Genomic DNA, 20447 nt, shown 5'->3' on the forward strand with positions numbered 1-20447 from the left:
AAAAGATTTCCTTGGAGAAAAGTGGAAAAATGTTGTTTATTTTACAGACAAAGCATTCACCATCCAGCAAGAAATTAACAATATTAAACAATAAAACCTCTTGCTGCTCCAAAGGAGATGAGAAACTCAGCAAGTCGCCCTGTGGGCTGTAGCTTCGCTCACTCAGTCTCCTATCAGTCTCTTATGAGTCCCTCCAGCACTGGAAATGCCTCAGCCCAGTTTCGGCCCCGTGGCCACAGGCCACAGAGAGCTGCCTGTGCTCTCTGGGTGTTCAGTCCAGAGCAGGTTTAAGCAGCTCCAAAGAAAAAGGAAAACCACAGTCCAGGAAACTTCTCTGCCTCAGCGAGCTAAAAACTAACTAAATGCAAAGGAGAGCTCTGTCCTGCTGTCTGCCTGTCCACAGACAACTGATACCTTAGGTTTTAAGTTTTTCTGTTCTGCTTTGGTGTGCAGCTTTTAGCTTTATATTGAGTGTTACTGGGATCTTTTCACAGGGTGGTGAAGACAAAACAATCCCATTCTAGCTGGAGACTCAAGGACAATCTCTTCAAACTTCAGGCCCAAAGCATAAACAACATGAAAAGAGGAGGGCAGGAAAGAAAGCAAGGAGGATGAAACTTCATCATTTGAAGGTATTAATTGGGCAGTTAACTCCTAAATGCTAATGAACTAAAACTTATAAAAATGTGAGATCTCATGACTGAGCCCTCTTTTGCTCCCATCTTGGAGCCATCCGGGCAGAGCCAGGACTGAGGCTCCAGTAGTGCCAGGGTGTGACCTTTTAAAGCACTTCAATAAAAATCCACTTTATTCCTCTTAACTCCCTCTAGCCTCTGTTCAGCTCCTTAAGATATCACAACAGTCCAGGAGCCGGCATGTGGAGGAGGGAGTGCAGTTTCTGAAAACAAACTGCAGCTTCTTCCTCCCCCCCTTTGCTCTCAGAACCAGCCTTAGAGGTGCAGAAATCATTTCTGGGCTAAACAGAGCAAAGGGGGTAAGAGCATCATGAAGTCACCCCAGGATGTGCCCCGGTCAGGGTCAGGGGGTCCCATCCCCGCCTCATCTCCGGGCTGCCGGGGGTCCCCCGGCTCCGGTATCGCCCCTTCCCCTCTCCCCGCCCCGGGGCTCCCACGTTCCACAGCCCCGGCTCTCACGGGGATCCCCAAAACCAATGTCCTGCCCTGTCGGTACCGGGCCATCCCCACGTGGGCCCCCAGGACCCTCCCAAGGGGCGATCATAGCTCCTCTCCCCCCAAAAAAGCTGCTCTAGGGAGCCCGGAGATATCCGGGGCTCGAGTCCGGGATCTGCCGGCTCTGAACACTCTCCAAAAAAATCCTCCTGGAGACCCCTCGGTAGAGCTGGGGCGAGCTCGGCCTCCCCCTCAGCTGCGGCTCGGGGCTGGGGACGATGCTCCCGGGGCAGGGGGTGCTGCAGGCTCAGCGTGCGGGCGCTGCGAGCGCCGGGATTCTCCCGCTCCTCCTCCTCTCCCTCCTCTTCCTCCCTGCAGTTCCTCCCCTCCCAGCCCGGGGCTCCCTTTCCCACCCCCTGCCCCGGCTGCTGGGTGGGGGAGTCCCCGATCGGCCCCAGGGGTGGGCAGGGGGCTCGGGGACCCCCCCGGGGCAAATCTGTCCCCCCGGCCTGAGCCCAAATTCCGCTCCGGGGCTGCTGCGGATCCACCTGGCACCCAGTGAGTCATCGGCCAGAAAAGCTCTGGTTGGCTGGAATTGTTGAGCGTGTCCTCTGATTGGCTGGAATTGTGAAAGGCGCTGCGCCCTGGGGGTGTCCCTGGGAGCTGCGGAGCCGGGGCCGGAGCCTTTTCCTATTTCTTTCTATCCCTCCGAGACCACCTACCTATTTCTTTCTGTCTCTCTGTCATTCCCATTTTTTGTTCAGTTCAATCCATGCTCAATACAATTCTTAGGTTGCGCTCCCACGGTCTCATTCGCACCTTCACTGGGGCAGAGGCGTCTCTCCTTCATGGGATCCCAACCTGCGGGTCCTTTCCCACCGCAATCGTTCCGGGATTCTGTCAGGGACTCGCTTCCCTCCTCCCCTCTGCATCAAGCTGGGAATGTGCTGGAAAATGTCCAGCAAAGCCACCTTTGCTGTGTGCTCCGGGAACCCACAGAGCTGCAGGACCTTGTCCCCTGGCCCTGCACAGCTCCTTGGGAGGCACGGCAGGAGCAGCACCCTGGGAGCCTCAGAAATGCCCCTCTGGGATCCATGGAACACAATCCCAGGGGCTGGAATTCCAGTTCCCAGCCCGGAAAAGATGTTCCTGCCCTCAAAGGCAAAGCCCTTAAGGAAGAGTCAAAAGCCAAGTGGAGCAAGATCCTATAGTGACATTTCACTGCCAGCCTTCATAACTTCACCTGTGGCTGTTCTAGCTCCTGGACTGGGAATTAAATCAGGGCAGGGTCTTTGGTGGGAGCTGCCCTGGGTCAAGAGAGACACTGAGAGAGAAACAGAGCAGGCAAAGAGAGGCAGGAGAGAAAGGAGGACACAAACACAATCAGCTGAGAAGGTGGCACTCTGAAAACCACCTTCCGTTTTTCACAGAGGCAGCTCCTGGCAAGGGCAGCGCTGCAGAGAGACAGCTCTGGCCAGGAGCAGCTCCTGTGCACAGCCCAGCAGGGCTGGGGCACTGCCAGGGCAGCTCAGGGACACCAGCAGGGCACAGCCAGAGCTGACAGGGGCTCAGCACTGGCAGGGGCTGGGGGATGTCCCAGAGGGGGCTGTGTCACAGCGGCACCTCTGTGGCTGTGTCCTAGAGGCACAGAGCAGCTGTGATGTCAGCAAGGGGCTGTGTGACAGCACAGAGTGGGCTGTGTGAGGTCAGAGGTTGGGTTATGACATCACAGAGTTTGTTGTGTGAGGTCACTGAGCAGCTACAGCATCATAGAGGAGACTGTGTGACATCACAGAGCAGGCTGTGAAATCATGGCATGGCTGTATGACATCATAGAGCAGGCTGTGAGGTCAAAGTGTGTGCTGTAGCACTACAGAGTAGCAGTATGACATCACAGAGAGGTTTTTATGACATCACTGAGGAGGCTGTGACATCACACAGCTGTCTGTGACATCATAGAGTAAGGTGTGTGGCCAAAGAGCAGATCCTGCCATCATGGAGGGTGGCTCTGTGACATCAGCGAGTGGGTTGTGACATCACTAGGTGGCTGTGTAACATCATAGAGCAGGCTGTGTCATCACAGAACAGACTGTGGCATCACAGGCTGACTTTCTAACATCACAGAGTCTTCTGTGATATCACAGTGCATCTGCATGACATTCCAGGGTGACATCCCAGAGTTGGCTCTGTAACATCACAAGGATGCTGTGTGACATCTCAAAAGGGCTGTGTGACATCACAGGGGCTGTGTGATGTCACTGGGGAGGTCACTCTGCCCCAGCTCCCCTCACAGTTCCCCCAGAGCAGTCCAACCCTGCTCGTGCACAGCGGGGTCCCCTGTCCCCCCGGGTCCCCCCGCTCCCGGTGCTGCAGCCTCCCCCAGAGGATGTTCCACGAGATCGACCCCAGAGCCTGACACGGGGACAGGGGGCCGGGGCTGTGGGACAGGGCGACAGGGACCCCCCAGCAGCATCCCCGTGTCCCCCAGGGCCAGAGCCTGGGCCAGGGCTCCTTCACCCTGTTACAAATGAGGGCTTGAGAGCACTGAAAAAATCCCCAGCAAGAGATCAGCAGAAACCAGATTTAATATTAAGTGACAGCACCACAAAGTTACTTGGCAAGAGTCACTCTGCTTCTGACTGGACACTTCAGGCACACCAGGGAAACACAGCAACAACAAAACCAAACAAAATCCCAGCAATCAAATAAAAAATGAACCAAGAACTGGGGCTTTCAATCCTATGGAAAAGTACTGTCATTGTCCTCCAGGTGTCCATCGCCAGAATTGGGATTCCACCTCCAACATTGCCTATTTGTGAAGAGACTGGAAATTTTTGGCTCGAAATATTCCATGTGTGGGGGAGGAAAGAGCAGGTCCAGCCTTGCCCTGCACTGGAACCCCAGCACTGCCCTGCTCTGCAACCCCAATCCCCCCAGAGCCTCTATCCCAGCCCAGCAGTGGCTGCCAGTCCCTGGCACAGCACAGACAATGCTCCACAGCCACCTCTGGAGCCCCAGCCCAGCTCCTGAGTGACCAAATGAGCCCAAGTCCCACCTGGGAGAAGGGCCCAGGAAGAACCAGGGCTATTGAAGGCTGACCATAAGGCAAGCACACATCTTGACCCTACCTCCTCTTGGAATTTCCATTTGAACAGTGCTGGAATACAGGAGTTGGTAGCTCTGTGTGTGCCTGTCTCTATATTTCTTACTTCTCATTCTCTCTCTCTGTGTCTACTTCTACTTTATATGCCCTCTAGGAAAATTTGACTTTAATTAAAATTGAACAGGCTTAGAGTTTGTCAAGTTGAATAGGCCAAATTAATGCTTTGAGAAGTGTTTTTTGTTGGTTGAATGTCATACTAAACCTTCTTCCAAAAGTCATCTGATTTTCTAAATTTCCCAGTAAAGGCTGTTTGGTTGTTCTGAGCTCTTCAGGATCACTTCATAGTATTTCTACAGTACATCCAACTCAGAATACACTAACAATTGTAATTCTTTTTAAATGTCTCACTGAGAGAGTTGTTTAGAGGATGGGAGTCAGGGCTTGTCTGTCCTGCTTGGCACAGCCCAGGCAGGGCTTTCCCAGCCACATTCCACACTCCATTTCCCAGCTGGAGCCGCTGGTGCCTCTGAGTTCTGCTGGCCCAGCCCCAGGGACGCTCTCCTTGTCTGCCCATTCCCCCACGGTCTCTGGGCAGGGATGACCTCAGTGGGGGCTGCTGACATCCTCAGCACCTTGGAGGCTGCTGATGGATTTCAGTGCTCCAGAGGCTTGGTCAGCCTTCAGCTCTTCAGTGCAGGAATTCAGTGTCCCAGGGCTCATTAACACTGAGAACCCCTTAACAAGCCAAGCCTCTGGGAACAATTTGATTTAAGTTTTCAAATCATTTGTGGTTAATTAGACAGATTTCAGAAGCCTATTCAAACTGAATATATTATATTTAAAAAGACAATGAGAAAACATTTTTAGGACCTGTTTAGGTTTCTTTTCCATGTTAATTCATTGATATGTGCAATCTCCAATTGGCACTGAATCCAAGTACCTCCTCATGCAGTTTGAATAGATTTGAAAATCAAGACCCTTCATGGCTGACAATCAATCAGACTCTGTCCCTACCCCCACCCCACCATTTCCTCCATCCAAGCCCTGGCACTCAGAGCAGCCTTGTGCAAATCTCAGCTCCCTCCAGCCCAGGCTGGACCTGCAGCTTTCAGCTCCCTGGCTCCAGCTCCCATCTGCTTTCCTTGGAGAAGGAGCTGCCCGAGACACAGAGGGATGTTCATTGATTGTCAGCCAACAAAGCCAAGGGAAGGCACAGCTCCATCAAATGCAAAAGTCATTCTTCCCCCTGGCTCTACCTTGCCCCTTATCCCCACAGCCTGTCCTGCTTCCTTCATCCCTCCTTTGCCAGGCACTGTGGGACTAAGGGAGCTCTGCTCTGGCTATGGAGGGAGGTCCAAGTGCAGCCCCTGGAGTGGGAACCACAACTCATCAGTTTTGTGTCCTTTGGAGGTCAGGAACTGGTGAGACTAGAGGCACAGGAAGGTTTCTGTTCATGGAAAACAAAAAACGTGAACATGATAAATTTAATAAATATCAAAAGCCTTCATTCAGTTTCTTGTGACATCCCAGCAACCTCTGACATGTCCACCATCCACAATGGATTGCCCTACAGGAAGGATTTTAGACAAAAACATAAAAAGAGGTGATAGAAAAGATAAAACTACAACTAAGATGCTGGATAAGGAGGTATTTAAACTTCTGAAAGATTGGGCAATTCCCTAATGCTCAAATCATGAAGCCAATCAAGGATGACACATTGGAAGGAGCAGAGAGCATCTGGAGGAAGACTTCTGGGAGCAATGCGAAGGACAAGGATCCAGCTGCTCTAAATGAAGACATGTCCTTAGACATGGCCATTTCAAAAGGAGAGCTGGAAACACGTAAAGGAGGGGGTCATGAAATATTAGAGTGAATGATGTTCATGGCAAAGATAGAGGGGAAGATCCGTATTCTTGTTTAAACTGAGAACCCTGGTGCGAGGACACGAGGCTTGACTCCATTTTCATCAGAAGGCTGATTTATTATATTATATATTATATTAAAATACTACATTACAACTATACTAAAAGAACAGAGAGAGGAAGATCAGAAGGCTACAAAGACAAGAATAGAATAGGAATGAACAACAAAAACCTGTGCCTGCTCACAGCCTTGGCACAGGTGGCTGTGATTGGTCACTGATTGAAAACAATCCACGTGGACCAATGGAAGATGCACCTGTGGCATTCCACAGCAGCAGATAGTTATTGTTTACATTTCTTTCCTGAGGCTCTCAGCTCCTCAGGACAGGAAAAATCCCAGCAGAGGCTTTTTCCCTAAAATATCATGGCTACATCTCACCCTTTAAAATTTATTAAATTAAATAGAAAAAGAAATGTTTGCAATCTCTTCTACTGGGCCCTTGCAGAAGAGAGAACAAACACCTCTTGAGGTTCATCTGTTGCCAATCAAAATCTCAATCAACTGCTGATGTGGAATGGTCAGGGAAATTCTTCACCTGTAGAACATTCAGGGAAATTCTTCACTTACCAAACATCACATTCTATCATATCACTAAAACAATCTTAAAAAATAAGAAAATGCAAAAACTCATGCAAACAAAGTTCATTGTTTCAAGTCCAAACAGCTGAATTTCAGGACAGAGTCCATGGACTGAAGATGTTCTTCTTTGACATCTCTGGAAGTCCCCTTTGGTCCTGAAACAGGCTTGCAGAATTCTGAAACAAAGAACTGCTAAAGAGAATCAATCAACAAGAATCATCAAAAATCCATTGACAGTCATCAAACAATTCTGAGAGAAAATTCTGGAATGCCCTGGCCACAGCCCTTCATTGAACCACTTGGGCTGAGGCTAATTTTTGGCTTTTCAATGTTTTGAGCTGCTAGCTCTTTCCACTTTTTCTTTTCTTTTTTTTTTTTTTTTTCCAAAAGAAGAAGAACAGCAGCAGCAGAGGGTCTCTAGGATCTTTTGGTGGCCCTGGTCCTGGTGGGCAGACCAGAGAACCCAGACCTGGCTCACAGAATGGTGGCCCAGGTCCCTGTGGGGAAAGCAAAGTCCCCAAACTGAGCACTGGGCGGGGCAGTGGCCCCGGCCCAGGGAAATGAGCCAAACGGCCCAGAACCAGCCCGTGAGGCGGGCTCTGTGTGCTCAGAACCTGGCAGGACCATGCTGCCAGTGTCTTGAGAGCAGAAATGACCCAATGCTTCCTCCCCCCAGCAGCACCGGTGCACACTGGCAGCTGGAGAAGAGAAGCTTTCTCAGGAATTGTCATCCCAGATCTGAGGGTTTCTTGTCCCCAGAGCAAGCGAGCAATGCTTGCTTTGCTCTGTGTCTCTTGCTCCTGCAAGGCAACTGGCACTGCTCCTGCATTCTGCCCCTCGGCACCACCCCCATCCCCATTGGGCTGGGAACCAGAGGCAGATACCACAGGAGCCAACTCCCCCACGCCACTGGGGCACTTGGGGGAAGGTAGGCACCCCAACCCCTAGGGAGAAGCCCCCGACCACACGCGAAATGGCCCAGAAACCACACTGATTTTGAACACAGCCAGCAGAACTGCTCCTGCGGTGAGCTGGCGGGCCGTGCCCTCTCCACGGAGGGACAGACTGTTCACAAGGTCTGATGCCAAGGTCGGAGCTCTGGAAGGCAGCGGGACAACTGGGGTGGGTGGTGCGGGCAGAACGGGCGCTGGTGTCGGCTCTTGAGACGGTCCCATGGGCTCAGCACCATTCTTGGCATGCTCTTTCACTGCAATTGGGTTGGCAGGGAGCAGCAGGCTCGGCACGGGTGGCGGGGCCGCATCCCCCGCCGGGCTGGGCGCAGCAGCCGAGTCTCCTCCGGAGTCTGGACAGTACAGTGCAGGGGCAGACATCAAGGCCGGCTGAGCTGGCCCGGGCAGCAGCAGGACCACGGGCGGAGCCGCAGGGTCCGGTGCCTCCCGTGGGGCTGGCTGGGGCGGAATCGGTTCTGCGCCCTCCCGGAGTGGGGGGAGCGGAGAATGCAGCGGTGGAGTGGGCGGAGCCGGCCTGGAAAGCGGCGGAGCCGGCTCCCCATCCCTCCCAAGAGAAAGAGCGGGGGGGAAAGGCAGCTCTGTCTGCTCATACTCCAAGGGAGCGGAGGAAAACTTTTGCTCAGCTATGGGCAATGCGGGGGGGCTGCGAACCCGTGGTTCGTCTTCTTTGAGAGGCTCCTCTCGTGCCGAACCTTGTGGGAACGGAGTGCGACCGCACCACCGAGTCACAATGTCCTCTGCAGCCTCCCTTTTTTCCAAAATACAGAAAAAAAGCCATAGGTGTACTCCATACATTGTTGGGAGTGTAACACCCTGGTCCTTTGTCCACTCAAAAGCAGCGTCCATGAACTCCCAAAGATCTAAATCAAGGGAGTATACGACATTTGTAAAAAATCTATGAAATTTTGCCCATCTGAAAAACTCATAACACAGTCTCTCCCACTGACAATAATTAACTCCGTCCTTGCATCCCCATCTGTGCCAGAATTTAATAACTTTCTTCTCTGACGCAGTAAACGGAACCTGAGCTTCCGAAGGTACATTTTCCCAACTTTCCTCCCACCTTCTGCAAATGGCAGGATCTTCAGGAAGGGAAAAAATAACAGTACCTTTAGACAGTGTCCTTGTGGATCCAGCTGTGCAGCTCTGCTGCTCTGCGTTCTCTGGACACAATGTCCAGGAAAGTCCAACAGGTTCTCCTGTTTGCCTTGGCTGTGAACTCTGCCCATCTTCAGGGTCTCGTTTCTTCAGCTCCAGTCTGGACTCCGTGGTCACTCTTGGGGTGACCATCAGTTTCACACGTCCAGGGGTCACCAATTCTTAGACAAGAACCCCTTGTGTGAGGACACGAGGCTTGACTCCATTTTCATCAGAAGGCTGATTTATTATGTTATATATTATACTAAAATACTACATTACAACTATACTAAAAGAACAGAGAGAAGAAGATCAGAAGGCTACAAAGACAAGAACAGAATAGGAATGAATAACAAAAATCCTGTGACTGCTCACAGCCTTGGCACAGGTGGCCACATGTGAAAACAATCCACATGGACCAATGAAAGATGCACCTGTGGCATTCCACAGCAGCAGATAGTTATTGTTTACATTTCTTTCCTGAGGCTCTCAGCTCCTCAGGACAGGAAAAATCCTAGCAGAGGCTTTTTCCCTAAAATATCATGGCAGCAGTGAGATATTACGATCATGAAATATCAGACTGCATGTTGGCGGCAAAGGTAGAGGGGAAGATCAGAATTTCTCCTCCTGACACCAGTAGAAGAATCCAGTAGATCCAGGAAATTCCTGTTCCTGGTGGGAAAACTTTGCCATTTCTTAAAAGTACTCAAGCAACCCAGATAATAAAGGTTTGCTTGTATATTATGAAACTATCAGTTATTTAAACCTGTGCCCCTTTCCAGGCAGACATCAGCTGTGTGCCCATGAACAGGCAGTGCCAATTGTGCCCTGAGGTGTCCAGCTGGGATTGGATCTCTCCAAGAGCACCTGAGGAACAGCAGAGCACCTTGCAAGCTGCAGGTCCCTGCCAGCCCCACAGGGCTCCTGTCCCATCAACATCTGCTCTGCTCAGTCTGAAACAGAGCCCAGCATGGTGCCGGGATCATCAGAGAGCTGAGGTGTGTGCTGGAATTCAATGCCCTCCCCATCCCGCAGCAGCCCTGCATTTCCCTGCTCCAGCCTTGGTCTCCAGCACAGCCATGGAGGCTCTTTGGGCTCCTGAGTGTTCCTGCAGCCCCCAAGGGCAGCTGAGCTCTGCCTGTGGCACAGTCAGCCCTGGCCAGCGCAGGCCATGCTCAGCAATTGCTTGTGTGTTCCTGGCCTTGCTGTCAGCCCCGGCGGCAGCGGCTGCGTGGCCCCTTGGTGGCCCTGTGCTGGCCCAGCCATGGTGGCCCAGCTCCTGTGCAGGCCCAGCCCAGGCCAGGAGCATTGCGGCTGGGAATGGCCCCTGTGCCGTGGTGCCCACAGCAGCCTTGGGGCTCTGTGCCCCATGGCCTCCCTGCTGGGCAGCCTCTGCCAGCTCCTGCACAGCCCCTGGCACCTGTGGGCCTGCACAGACAGCCCTGCCCCGGGCTCTGCCGGCCTCTGGGCCAGCAGAGAGGCCGGCCAGGGCTGGCCATGGCCAGGAACAGGCCCTGAGCTCCGCAGGAGGATGGAGCTGGGCCACAGCCAAACTTAGCCCAGGGCAAAGCTGGGCTCAGCAGCCAGGGCTGCCAAGGGCTGGGCACAGAGGCTGGCACTGACAAATGTCCTGGGCCCCCTCCCTGCTCTGTCCATGCCCCCAAGGGCACAGAGCAGCCTCCTCTCTGGAGCACGTGCCTGTTTTCAATGCCTTGCACAGGCGCTGGCCCTGCCCCACAAGGCCTGGGCTGAGTCCTGCCCCTGCACGCCCAGCCAGGCTGAGATGGACACTGATGGTTTCTGGGGCAGGCTCTCTGAGCCCAGCCCAGCTCCCTGCAAGCTCTGCCAGCTGCCCTGAGCTCTGGGCAGCACCAAGGGCCTCTCCCCAGCCCAGCCCAGCCGGCTCTGGCCCCACAGCTCTGCTCAGGCCAGGCTGCTCTGGCCACTGGCCCCACGGCCTCAGCCCCTGCCAAGGGCACAGCAGCAGCTGCAGCTCACACAGGGCTCAGCCCCAGCCATGGGGGAAGGTGCTGGGCAAGGCCAAAGGAGGCTCCCTGCCTGCCCTGCTCCCCTCTGGCTCAGGTGCTGAGAGCTCTGCAGCCCCTGCTGCCATCCCATGTGCCCAGGGCAGCTCAAGAGCCCCGGCCTTGGGGCCCTCAAGAGCTGCTCCTGCTCCAGGCCCAGGGCCCATCGAAAAGCTGGGGTAGCCACAAAGCTGTGCCCATTGCTGTTCATTGCTGCTCTGATGGGGATGGATCCTCAGCCACTTGGAGGTTGATGATGAATTTTCCTACTCCAGAGTCCTCTTCTTTCTTGAGATCTTCAGTTCAGGAATTCAGTGAGAAAAGCTCATAAACATTTGTTCAACATGCCCAAAGAAGAAAAGCCATTTGGAATAACAGAAGTTTTCAAGTTTTCTGTAATTAATTAGACAGATATCTGAAGTGTATTCAAAGTGTATATACTGTCTTGAAAACAATGCAGAGAGAACAGTTTCTTCTGTTTAATTTTTTTTCCTGTTTATAGATTGATATAAGCAATGTCCAGTTGATATTCCGAGGGTGCCTCGGAACTGCATCTGGCATTGGAGCGAGCTGGTGAGTGAGCCGGGACAGCGGGAGCAGCCGGGCCGTGCCGGGCGGGGATGAGCCGAGCCCCAGCAGGGTGGGAGCCGCCAGGACATCCCGAGGGGGAGAGGTCGTGGGGCCAGCGCAGGGCACAGAGCATCCCGGGCTGGCTGAGGGGTTGCCCAGCCCTGGCCCAGCATCGGCCCCACTGACGGCATCGTGCTCCTCCCGCAGCCCGACGGCACCAGCGCTCCCCTGGAGGTTGTGCTGCAGGACAAGGTGTCCACAGGCTTTCCCGGTGTCGTCCAGCTGCTGGAGTGGCTTGAGCTGCCCAGCGACATTGTGATGGTGCTGGAGCGGCCAGAGCAGTCTCAGGACCTCCTGCATTTCATTTGGGCACGGGGGTTCCTGCGCGAGGAGATGGCGCGGCAGCTGTTCTGCCAGGTGCTGGAGGCCGTGCGGCACTGCACCAGCTGCGGGGTCCTGCACCGCGACATCAAACCAGAGAACATCCTGGTTGACCTGGCCACCGGGCAGGCCAAATTGATTGACTTTGGCTGTGGCACCTACCTGCAAGAGACAGCCTACACTCACTTTGCAGGTGAGCCTACACAGGACTGTGCTCCTGCTCCTGGCATCTCACGGCCCAAGATCTCACAGCCCAAGCTGGGTGTGGCAGCGGGGATTCTCCCTTTTGCTGCCACTCATGGGACTGAATCTGCAGCTGAGTTGCTTTAGAGCAGGGCTGGGTGGGGAGCCATCTTCCAGCCCTGCTGGCAGCCTTTGCCCACCACTCTGCCCAGGACTGGGGCTGGGCTGGTGCAGCCAGCCTGACAAAAACAGTCGTGGGTCAGGGTAGCAGAGAGGGAGGTCAGAACCTGTGCCCCAGCTGGTTTGGTGTGCAGGCAAGAGGAAGGGCTTGGACTGCTCCACTTGCCCTGTTTGTCTTGCCTTTATAATATGTTTGGGTCAATGCAGACAGGGAGAATGAGGGCATGGTTTTTCCCCAGCACGCAGTGGGTATTTCCTTTGCATGTCATGGTCAGGCCTAGCCAGGGCTTCCACTGTCCCCTTCCCACACCAGTGGCTTCTTTTGCAATCCCAAGTTTGTACACCAGTCCCAGATGCTGGTGAGAGGACAGTGGTCACCCTGTGTGCCACTGATGCAGCCCCCACCCGCCCAGGGATGCTGGGGCCAGGCTCTGGGAGCAGCAGCAGCAGCCCCCTGATGAACTCCATCTGTATTCCACAGGAACACCATCATACAGCCCCCCGGAATGGACCCGCTTTGGCTGGTACCATGGCGAGCCAGCTACCATCTGGTCCCTGGGCATCCTGCTGCATGAGATGGTCTGGGGGAAGATGCCTTTCAGGAGGGGCTGGAACTTCAGCTGGGGCCAGCTCTCACTGCCACAACGGCTCTCTCCAGGTGAATCCTCTTCTATGGGCACAGGGGGAATACCAGTGCTGGGAGACAGCAGCGGGCTCGGGAGCATCCCGCTCTGGCAGCTGCTGAGGAGGTGGCACATGTCCTGCTCTCCCCCAAAACCAAGAATTGATGGGAAAGTTCAGGCCCAGCTCTGAGCGCATCCAGCATGGCCTGGGCATGGGAATAGTGGGGCAAAGCAGACAGGAGCCTTCTCCAGCTGACGGGCAGTTTCTGGTTTCTCTCCCCAGAGTGCCAAAATCTGATTGGGTGGTGTTTATCCATGCACCCCTTGGCCAGACCCTCATTAGAAGAGGTGTTCTGTCATCCTTGGATGCAGGATATTCATCTGCCCTAGAAGAAGGGAGAGAGCCACAGGCACACTGTGCTGCAGGGCCCTGGTAAGTTACAGCTGCACACATGCCTTGGCAATGAGAAGCAAAGAAAGCCAGCCCGTGTCACTGCACCAGGGTCATGGGATGGGAACATGCAGCCCTTGTGCTGGAGCTGAGCTGCTCTGCCCAGCCCTGGTGGCTGCCATCCAAGCAGGTTTTGCTTGTCCTGGTTCCCTGACAGCTGGGGCCCTGGGCAGAGCCCTGACAGCCTGGTCTCACCCCAGGGAAGGAGAAGGAGCCCCCAGAGAAGCTGTACCGGGTGGTGCTGCTGCTGCAGGAGACAGCGAGGATGACATGAAGGATGACATGAAGGATGACAACCTCTTCCTCAACCTGGCCACCAGCAGTTGAAGGTGATGCACTTTGATTGTGGCACCTTCTTCAAAGCCAAACTCCACAGGGAATTTGCAGATGAGTCCACACGTGGGGAAATGCTCCCAGATTTGGGTATTGCCCAGCCTGGCTGGGAAGCAAAGGTTCCCCCCTTTGCGGGGGCAGATGCAGCTGATCCTTCAGTTGGCTGCCCAGCTGCTTTTGGCAGGGCTGGGGGCATGGGCTGGGGTGGGTATGAAATGGGAGTGGGCTCCTGGCCCTGCCAACAGCCCCCAGCACCCACCGTGCTCCAGGCTGGGGCTGGGGCTGGGGCAGCCAGCCCAACACAAACAAACCCCCATGGTGGGAGCAGAGGTGGGACTCCCAAATCTGTGCACAGGTGCTTTGCTGTGCAGGCAAGGAAGGGCTTGGGCAGCTCCACTGCCCTTGTTTGCTTTGGGATCATGGTTATTGTGGGGGACAGTGCAGGGGGAAGGGAGAAAACCTGGGCTTTGCTCACACATGGCTGGGTTTTTCCCTGGCTTGCAGGGCTTGGGCCTTCCTCAATCCCTTCACAGACATATGATTTTTACCTTTGTTCTTTTTTTCCCTTTTTGTCTGTAATCTATTTTCAACAATTTGTTGTTTGTTTTTCTAGAGGAAGCATTCTGGTTGGTCCAGTCTGGATCGGGAAATTCTTGGGAGCAGCTGTGGCGTGGATGGGCCGTGCCCTTGGAGCAGGCTGAGGACATCGTTTGGGACCAGCTTTTCTTCCAGCCATGGATGGCATGAGGTGGGTCCCCGTCTGCTTGGCAGGGTGGGATCAGAGCTTTTGGGAGATGGCAGCGAGCACAGGAGCATCCTGCTCTGGGCAGCTGCTGAGCAGGTGGATGTGCCAAGGCTGGCTGCAGGCTGGGCACATGTCCTGCCCTCCTGCCCTGCTCCCAAAGGCAGCACTGATGGGCAGCTCTGGGCACAGCTCTGGGCACAGCCAGCATGGCCTGCGCACCACAGGCAGCTGGGACAAGGGACAGGAGCTTTCAGCTGATGGGCGGTTTCTGCTTTCTCTCCTTGCAGCCGGGCTCTGCGGATGCTGAGGCTGCTCTGGGCTCTGCCAGGGCTCTGCTGGAGCTCAGCACCGGGCCGGAATCAGCCAAAGAAGAAATGGTGTCACCTGCAGCACAGGCTTGCTTGAGCATTTTGACAACGCAGCTCAAGTTTGCAGAGTGTACACCTCCAGAGGAAAACAAGACATCCCCCAAAAATTAAAATTGTTCAATATCTTCTGAAATGAAATCAATCTGGGATGACTCCAAATGTCATTTTTCACCATGCTCAAGATGTAGCTCAGCCCTTCTCTGAACAGTTCTCTCCCCCACCTGCCTTTTACTTCTCAAATGCTCCCTTTTTTTCCCCAGTGAATTCCCAGCCCGTTGCTGTCTCCATCACTCTGTTGCCTTCCTTGTTGCCCCTGACCACAAAGAGGGCTGAGCCCCAGGTTTAGGGACTCATGCTGTCACTGGCTGAGGAGCAGCAATGTCTCAGAGGTCCAGTGGGATTTTAGTGTCATTCAGAGCCACTCTCCAGCCCTCAGCTCTCCTCACTGCTGAGTTCCCACTCCCTTCATCCTTGCAGCAGGATGAGCTCTGTGAATCCCCTTGAGCCTCCCCACACTTCCCAACCTATGCACCCACCTCAGTGAGGCTGAAGCTGAAGCTTCTCTGTCTCCTCTGGCACTCCAGTCCAGTCCCCTGTGTGGGGAGCCCCAGCCCCAGAGCACAGCACACAGCAGTGCAGTCCGGGCTGGAGCAGCTGCCCTGTAGCCCTGGCTTGGTTGTTTGTGGCAGCTGAATGCTCCCTGTTTCCAGCTGTCCCTGCAGGATGACCCCAGGGCAGAGCCCAGCCGGGCTCCCACTGCAGCCCCTGGAGCTTGGGGCAGACAGTGCTCCCAGAGCTGAGGTTCATGGGGAGCACCCGGAGCTGTGCCTCGCACTCAGTGCTGGCAAGTGTTGTGTTCTCATCTCCTGCAGCCTGAGGGGAAAACAACCTGTGCTGCCAGGCCACCACTGCCCCTCTGGACAGGGACAAGGCTGAAGAGCATTCCCATTCCAGAGGAGCTGGTACTGAGCCTTGGCAGGGCCCGGCCCAGCTTTGCTTGGGGCAGAGGGAGAACAAGGGGCAGCTCCCTCCCATCCCAGCCCAGGGACCCCTCCAGCCCCGGGGCTTGGGGCACTGTCAGCACCTGCTGCTCCAGCCACCGCTCCTGCTGGCCCTGACAGCAACACCCAAACTGGGGCTGATCCCGAGGGAGCAGCAGCAGGGCCTGGATCTGATCCCTGACTCTGGGGCAGGCCTGGACAAATGACCCCACAGCAGCAGCAGCTACAGCAGCAGCACATGGAGCTGACGTTCAGCACAGCCCCTGCCACTCTTCCCTCCTGTGTGCAGCGGTGTCACAGCAGCCTGAGGCACCTGGGAGCCCCCAGTGCCAGCAGGGACTTGAGATGGCAGCCCTGGGCTCCTAGAGGTTGTGCAAGGAACAGAGCTGGGGACTCCCTGTCCATGAGGAGCTTCCAGATGGAAAAGGCTGCTGTGACAAGGCAGCTCCAAGGCCACAGCAAGGAGAGTCTCGACCACTGGATCTGTGCCAGTCCCACAGTCCTGGGCAGCAGCCACTGAGCCCTGGGGGAGCAGAGGGCACAGCAAGAGGGACAAAACCAGGCAAGGTCAGAGACTGGAGAGAGCCAGACCTGGGAAAGGAACAGCAGCTTCACTGCACTCTTGGAGAAAGCTCCTGCCTGGTTCAAAGTGCTGAAAGGCATGAAGGACAGAGAGGAGGCCATACCAAACAATGCTCCTGTTTCCATACCCTCCCCTCTCTGTGTCCCAGAAGGAATTGGATGGACTGTGTTCTTCTCTCCGAGTTGTCTCGTTCAGCATGAGCAGCTTAGCACCAGGAGCTGAAGGAGCTGAAGCCTCAGGCCACAAGAGCTGAGCAAGAGGGGACTTTCTGAGCAAATGAGTGCTGCTAACATGGACCTAGCTGAATTCAGCAGATAGAATCATGGAATCACAGAATCCTTTCTGTTGGAAAAGACCTCTGAGCTCACCCAGTCGAGCTGGTCACACAGCAGTGCCAAACCCAGCACTAAACCACGTCCCTGAGGTGCCAAGGCCTGGACAACAGCCCTGAGTGAGGCCTGAACAGCAGGCCCTGAGCCAAAGGTGGCCTCTGGATGAACCTTCCAACCAAAGGTTATCTTTGTATCTGCTCATTAATGAAATATGCATGGTCATTAGCACTGTGATAGATGTAGCCACTCATTAGTGAAACATGTATTGACCTTTCTGTATTTAGAAGCCAGACAAGGCCATGAAATCTGACATCTGGCCTTGTTTGGGGCTGAAGGATCAAAGTCACCTCCCTTGGCTCCTCCTGGGGCCCTGGCCAGGCTTTGGGAGGAACCCAAGAGGAGGATGAAACCAGATGTTCCCGCACTAGAAGTGCTGTCAGTTTGTTCATTCAGCACTGTCAGAGCTGGGCCCTCTCACAGCGGGGTTGGAGCCTCACCTGTGGCTGGAGGCAGCTGCAGGAATTCCCAGTGTCCAGGAGTGGCTCTGCAGCCCTTGGCTGGGACAGCTTCCCCCAGCTGCTGTGTGGATCTGGGGGATGGTGAAGTCTGAGGGGAACTGGTGCTGGATCTTTCTTAATCACTGCTGCAACCTTTGGTGGTGATGGTTGGGTGCATTGCTGAGCTGCTCCTTCTGTAATTATTTTCTAATCATTATTTGATTTACTTTTGTAATTTTTGCTGTTTACCTTATATAAATTACACAATTCCTTCAGTTGGTATCTGTGTCTTTGGTGCTGACCCTGCCCACTGGCAAAACTGACCCTGTGGGCTCCACAGAGCCAAGGGGCCCTTGTGACTCTGCAGGGCCTCCTGTAACCAGGGGACCATGGTGACCCTATGGGGCTTAATGGAACCAAGGAGCCATTGTGACATTGTGGGACGTCAGGGAACCACATAGCCCATTCTGACACTGTGGGGACTCGTATAGACAAGGGTCCATCATTTTCCTCTCCCTGCCCCAGCCCAGCAGAGCAGCAGAGTCAGGTCTGGCCCTGCAGCAGGAACTGCAGGCACTGGAGGTCAGGGACAGCCACTCTGGGTCTGGAATGCTCAGCAGATGCTCAGCTCGGGCAGCTCCTGCAGCCCCAGGGCCAGCCCCGCTGTCCAGCCCAGCAGCAGAGTTGGCCCCGGGGCTCCTCAGGCAGCTCCTGCTGGCCCAGGGACAGGCCAGCCTCTTGCCAGGGTTCCTCTGCACACCCACAGGCTCCTGCTCTGCTCCTGGCCCATGCCAGCTGCCCCCAGAGCCCTTCCCAGGGGAACACGTCTGTGCTGGCCCCAGCAGCCATTGCTGCAGCCCCTGCCCTGCTGCCCAGAGCCCCGAGCTGGGGCTGCTGCTCTGCAGAGCACGGGGGCTGTGCTGCCCGGGGCCCTGGGCTGCCTCTGCTGGGCTCTGCTGCTCAGCCTGGCACACAGAGGCAGCTGATGGTGCTCCCTGCACTGACCCCCTCCCACACAGGCTCTGCGGGGCATGGAGGGGGCTCAGAGGTGCCTGCCTTGTGCCAGGGCTGCCAGAGGGGCTTGGGGCTGCCCTGGATCCTCCTGGGGGAGTTCCGTGAGGGTCAGAGCAGGCAGTGCCCAGACTCCTTTCCCTGGGCTTGCTGTGTCCCTGGGCTGCAGAGCTCTCCTGGCTCACAGCAGACATTCAGTCCTTGATCTTGGGGTGACCCCAGCCTGGCCAGGCCTGTGCCCAGTGAGCTCCACTCCCTGCTGCTCCCTGGCACACACTGTCCCTGCAGGTCCCCTGTGTTCTCCTGGCATCTCCCAAGGCCCTCCAGACAAACCTTGCCCTGCCATCAGCCCTGGCACAAGCTGCAGAGCCCCAGGAAGGTTCAGCACAGACCATTCACCATCTGATGGGCACTGGCCACCAACAAGCAAAACCTGAGCCAGACCTGAGTCCCCTGAAGGCCCCAGTGAGACCCTGATCTCATCCCACTGAGCCCTGGGAGAACAAGGAACACACGGAGCCTCTTGAGAGTCCTGAGAGTGCCTCTGGAGGGGAGCAAAGCCTTCCTGCCCTGCGCTCAGGAGATGCCCTTTGCTGGTGGAGCTGCTGTGCTGGAGTCCAGCTGTGTCCCAGCAGTGCCCATGGCCTGTCCCTGCTTGAGGGCACAGCATGGACATGCAGCAGGACAGTGACCAAGCTGCCAGGGCACTCCGGCCTCGCACCCACAGCAGGGCTGGGAAGGGGAGTGTGGAGCTGGGAGGAGCAGATGTGGAAAGAGGCAGGGCCATTGTCCCTGGCCGTGCTGCTGTGCTGGGAGCCCCTTCCCTCCACCTCTGCTCACAGGCACTGCCCCTGCAGAGCCAGAGAAGGGCTGAGGAAATGCCTTGGACACACAAGCCAGGGAAATAACTTATTTTTATTGAAATGCATAAGAAACAAACCTCCTGAAAGTCTTTGTGTTGCAAAAGAAAAGCAGATGTTAATCTAAAAATGCTGAGTAATACTCCAGTAATTTATTAAAATATTATAGCACCAGAAAAATAGTAAGGAAAAGTCCCAATGAAGAAATGGACAAATAGGAAAAAAAATGGTCAACATTGTCAAGATTACATTCTGAAGGTTCTGAGCAGAAAAAAAGATAGTTTATTGATTCTGAAAAGATACAGTCATTATTTTCCTTAGGGTGCCCTTGAGCTCCTGGTTCCTCAGGCTGTAGACGAGGGGGTTCAGGGCTGGAGGCACCACCAAGTACAGAACTGACAGTGACAGATCCAGGGATGGGGAAGAGATGGAGGGCGGTTTCAGGTAGGCAAATATGCCAGAGCTGATAAACAAGGACACCACAGCCAGGTGAGGGAGGCAGGTGGAAAAGGCTTTGTGCCGTCCCTGCTCAGAGGGGATCCTCAGCACAGCCCTGAAGATCTGCACATAGGAGAAAACAATGAACACAAAACAACCAAAATATAGAAGACCACCAAGCACAAGAAGCCCAACTTTCCTGAGGTAGGATTTGGAGCAGGAGAGCTTGAGGATGTGTGGGATTTCACAGAAGAACTGGCCCAGGGCATTGCCATGGCACAGGGGCAGGGAAAATGTATTGGCCGTGTGCATGAGAGCATTGAGAAAGGCACTGGCCCAGGCAGCTGCTGCCATGTGGGCACAAGCTCTGCTGCCCAGGAGGGTCCCGTAGTGCAGGGGTTTGCAGATGGACACGTAGCGGTCGTAGCACATGATGGTCAGGAGAGAAAACTCTGCTGAAATGAAAAATACAGTAGGAAAAACCTGTGCAGCACATCCTGTGTAGGAGATGGTGCTGGTGTCCCAGAGGGAATTGTGCATGGCTTTGGGGACAGTGGTGCAGATGGAGCCCAGGTGGCTGAGGGCCAGGTTGAGCAGGAAGAAGAACATGGGCGTGTGCAGGTGGTGTCCACAGGCTACGGCGCTGATGATGAGGCCGTTGCCCAGGAGGGCAGGCAGGGAGATGCCCAGCAAGAGGCAGAAGTGCAGGAGCTGCAGCTGCCGCGTGTCTGCCAATGCCAGCAGGAGGAAGTGGCTGATGGAGCTGCTGTTGGACATTTGTTGTTCCTTGGCAAGGGGATCTGTAAGAAAAGTAATCATGGAATAGTTGGATTAGGAGAGGACTTTAAATATACCAGCACAGCCTGGGGGCACTTTCCCCCCTCTGCCTGCCAGAGCTCTGCTGCCTGGAGCTGTCCCTGCCAGCAGCTGCTTCCCTGTGCCCAGGGCTGGACCCTGCCAGTGCTGCCAGAGCCCAGCCCAGCCCTGGGGTCTCAGCTCTGCCCTGCAGACCCCTCCCAGCTCC

The 20447-nt window shown here is 55.0% G+C and overlaps 1 protein-coding gene and 1 long non-coding RNA gene across 2 annotated transcripts; one reads left to right on the plus strand and one right to left on the minus strand.

The window, feature by feature from the left end:
* The first annotated feature begins 11916 nt into the window (after positions 1-11916).
* LOC135305787 (uncharacterized) lies at positions 11917-13343 on the plus strand. The gene is made up of 3 exons (XR_010366772.1): positions 11917-12011; positions 12663-12839; positions 13088-13343. It is a non-coding gene; the product is annotated as an uncharacterized LOC135305787 (long non-coding RNA).
* Positions 13344-19088: 5745 nt separating this feature from the next.
* Positions 19089-20200, minus strand: LOC135305630 (olfactory receptor 14C36-like). The gene has a single exon (XM_064429368.1). It carries the CDS (start codon positions 20198-20200, stop codon positions 19268-19270), a length of 933 nt encoding a protein of 310 aa, XP_064285438.1. The 3' UTR covers positions 19089-19267.
* Positions 20201-20447: the final 247 nt, after the last annotated feature.

The sequence above is a fragment of the Passer domesticus genome, chromosome 8 (genome assembly GCF_036417665.1).
Source record: "Passer domesticus isolate bPasDom1 chromosome 8, bPasDom1.hap1, whole genome shotgun sequence".
In the NCBI taxonomy this organism is placed as follows: Eukaryota; Metazoa; Chordata; class Aves; order Passeriformes; family Passeridae; genus Passer; species Passer domesticus.